The sequence below is a fragment of the Daphnia magna genome, linkage group LG9 (assembly GCF_020631705.1).
Source record: "Daphnia magna isolate NIES linkage group LG9, ASM2063170v1.1, whole genome shotgun sequence".
Lineage (NCBI taxonomy): Eukaryota > Metazoa > Arthropoda > Branchiopoda > Diplostraca > Daphniidae > Daphnia > Daphnia magna.
Window position 1 is genome coordinate 5,915,316 of NC_059190.1, and position 3,401 is coordinate 5,918,716.

The 3,401-nt window shown below is 37.0% G+C and overlaps 1 protein-coding gene across 1 annotated transcript; it reads right to left on the reverse strand.

Annotated features, from left to right (window-relative positions):
• Positions 1 to 300: 300 nt before the first annotated feature.
• LOC116930441 lies at positions 301 to 756 on the reverse strand. The gene is made up of 3 exons (XM_032937854.2): positions 736 to 756; positions 526 to 674; positions 301 to 445 (listed from the first exon to the last, which is right to left on the reverse strand). The coding sequence occupies exons 1-3, from the start codon at positions 754 to 756 to the stop codon at positions 301 to 303; spliced, it is 315 nt and encodes a 104-aa protein (XP_032793745.2).
• Positions 757 to 3,401: the final 2,645 nt, after the last annotated feature.

Below are 3,401 nucleotides of genomic sequence, written 5' to 3' on the forward strand. Positions count from 1 at the left end.
CTTGAAGTTTGATTTATCCAGGCAAGTAGGAAATTGCACGTGAAAGACACAGTGAAAAACTTAACGAAAAGATGCGTCACAAAAAAATAAACACGTCTTGTTGCGTTATAAAAAAACTTATACTGGTACACTCCAGGGAGACAGGTTGAAAAAAATAATCCTCGCCAGACTTTTGAAAATGCAAAAAATAAAACAATGGTCATAACCAACCCCCCACCCCCAACCCATCATACAAGATATACGCCCACTAAATCATTAAGAATTAAAATAAATCGGAAAACCATTTTATTGACAGCTCGTTCATATAAAATTTTTGGATCTTTGGACTTCGGCGTATGTCATAAATAATTTAGCCCAAGACCGGGAATCAATCGTCGACAACGGAAAGTAATGGCATATGGACGAACCCATTTTTTGGTATTCCGACTTAGAAGGTATGTAATACCTGGATAAATGAAAAAAATTATTTTTCATTACTTTCAATTAAGAAAATATATACAAAAACGCGTAAATAGTTGTACGTACCCTGTCTTATTGTTGATTAGTAACCAATAGGTTACATTTTCCTTCAACAGCGTCAAATCATTGTACGAGGGTACTTCAAGCAACGAATTTATTAAGATGCTTGATTGACCCTCGCACATGATTTGTAAAATAAGAGGGACTGGGAAAAACTAAAACAATTTACTTTTAGATTACTTAGCGCAATTTAATTTTGAAGTTCAATCAACTTACTTTTTCTGACGAAAAGGCCATCACAGTTATTGGAAAGGGAAAGAAAAACCTAACTGAAGGCTGCTAATAACTAGTGAGTTCTGTTGAATAGTAGATTAAGGAAAAGAAAGAAAGATGTTGAAAGCCCTTCCTTCCCCTTTAATAGTTTTTCTTCGCTTCGCGCGTTAAGGTACGTTCACACTACAGCGTTTTTTAGCGGTACCTATAACGAAATTCGGTTTAAGCAACGGTTTAACGCAGCAGAAAAATTGGTGGCCTTCCAAACAAAAGTTGTTGAAACCGAATTACGTTATGCGTAATTGAAAAATGAAAAAGCTTGTATGAGGACAATAGGACATACATATAATTAAATATATATTTGTGTGAATCCACACTTAACTTGAAATTTATGAAGCCTTGATGTAATTTACTAATTGATTATATAAATCTTATTGTGTAAATATCGGCAAATGTTGTTCGAACGGGTTGCTAATTATTAATATCTCAGTAGCAGACAGCAATAAAATACCCTGTCAAAGTATACTGAAATTGAAAACCGCGTGCTAGTTCTAGAATTCTCTGTGTTAGGTTCTCAATTTTCTCGACTTTTGAGTGTGTTATCATGCCTCGCGCTAACAAATTGCCGAAATATGCCCTTTTTGATTTTAATGATGGGTCTGTGGAAACAGGGACAAGTAGTCTGATTGACGTGGAGTGTGATGGTGATGGAAGTCAGACAGAAATTTCCCGTATGATGTGTCTCATTTTGGTTTCTGGCCGCATCGGCCATCCAAAAATGCTGAAGAAGAAGAAATAGTGAAACTAAAGCAATGTGCCAAAATTCTTCTTTTTGGTAGTAAGTATATACTTGAATACTCATGTTACAGAGTTATCGGAACAAAAATAACCCAATCTTGCTTCTACAGATGACTTTATTCAACTAAAACACTATCGTGATCAGCTCACCGATGAAATTCTGCCAGTTGCAAGTTTTGGGAAGATCAGAGAAAGAATCTGGGAGAAAACTGACCAACCTGACGAGAAAATTAATGGCCAGATTCAGATAGCCCTAGGTAGTGGGGAACGCCAGTCTAAGAGATTAAAGGAAAAAAAGGATTCGAGTGAAGAAACCAGAGACAAAGTAAACCAAAAACAGCAAAGCAATCTGTGGTGAGAAAAACAGGCGTGAAAAAGAAGCATGACATCCAAAAAAGCGAAGACACCTTGAAAAAAATTACTGAGAAGAAGGTAACGTTTGTTTTTCTCGGTTTTTCTTGTTGGAAGTTATGAAATGATACCATTTTATTTCGTGAATGTATTTCCATTTTCAGGCTCTTTTCGACAATTTTGATGAGAAGCCTAGCGACCACACATTATAAGAGCCAGTCAAAAGAAAGAGAACTAGTGAATTTTCGGGAGAATCGACAGCCACAACGCAATTAGAAACTGATGGTGTCCGTTCAGCAGTAAGTGTATAGCAATCTTTTACGTTATCGTGATTATAAAGTCATCGACCAATTTTGATTTAGGGCAGGGCTGGCACCGAAGTGAACAAATTCATTTCGTCTCTAAAAACCCGAAAATTGTCGTCGTCTTCTGCATTTTCGCCTACGACGAGTGACGAAGAAAGCTCTGATGGCCCTGAAAAGAAATCCATTTCGTACGTCTAGAACAAATAATTCCGCACGCGTGAAAACCTTACTATTTTACGGCGCGAAAGCTTTCTACATCTTTTGTTTACTTTCTTTTCCGTCGATCTTCACGTGTCCCGTTTTTTCCGATTCTGAAACTTGTGTCATGTTGCACATTAGCCAAGAATATAATCTTTTCACGTCGCTCTTTCGTATAGAAATGCTGCTTTATCGACATCAGCGTCTTTGGAGACCTTGAAAGCCGAAATGAATAAAAAGTCCTCTGACGACATACAGTCCCTGAAAAACAAGGTGCGATATCTACAAGAGGAAAACGACAACCTTAAATGAAAGCTGAAGTTCTGCGAAGGTATATCTTCGCAATGCGCGTTGTTCTATAGAACAACGTGCATTTATCCTGTTACTCATTAATGTTTCCTCATTATAAAAAATTGGTTATTTTCAGAGTTCACCAACGTCAGGACATGGATTGACCAACTCATCGCAAAACAAAAAGCGAATAAGCAGCTGTCGTCGTCATCCGAGTCGTCATCTGACGTTATTGCCACTGTCAGCAAAATCGATGAGCCCCCTCGCAACTGCAGTGAGGCGGTATAATACTCTTCTTTTTTTTTACTTCGCGTGTAATTTGAATATATTCATATCCCTGAGAGATTTACTACAGTAAGTCTAAAAGGCTTCTCATTGGTTCGATAGTTTAAGAAAGTTTAGGGAACAGTTAACTTTCACACTTTCCATTTTCCATTTTTTTTCAATTTTCATTTTTTTTTGGGTTTAATTATGGTGGATGGCGTACTGTTGTTTCTTTTTACTTATTCGGCTTTTTTTCAAATTATTAAAAAACTTTTATTAGGATAAGTTGGAATCTAAAGGCCCATTGTTTATCGAGGCTCAATTTCCAATAACCGAAAAGGTTATTGATAGTATCCCCTCCAAAAATAAAAAATCCGACAAACGCTTTGTCGCTGCTCTTTTACGTCTTATGTATCCGGAAGAATATTTTGCAACACACACTATGGCTGCCAACCTCACTGG

Bases quoted from the DNA above. Each gene is read 5' to 3' on its own strand.
- LOC116930441 (XM_032937854.2), bottom strand. From the start codon at position 756: ATGGCCTTTTCGTCAGAAAAA. The intron at 675-735 runs GTAAGTTGATTG...AAATTGTTTTAG, and splicing joins TGGCCTTTTCGTCAGAAAAA to TTTTTCCCAGTCCCTCTTAT. The intron at 446-525 runs GTACGTACAACT...TCATTTATCCAG, and splicing joins CTAATCAACAATAAGACAGG to GTATTACATACCTTCTAAGT.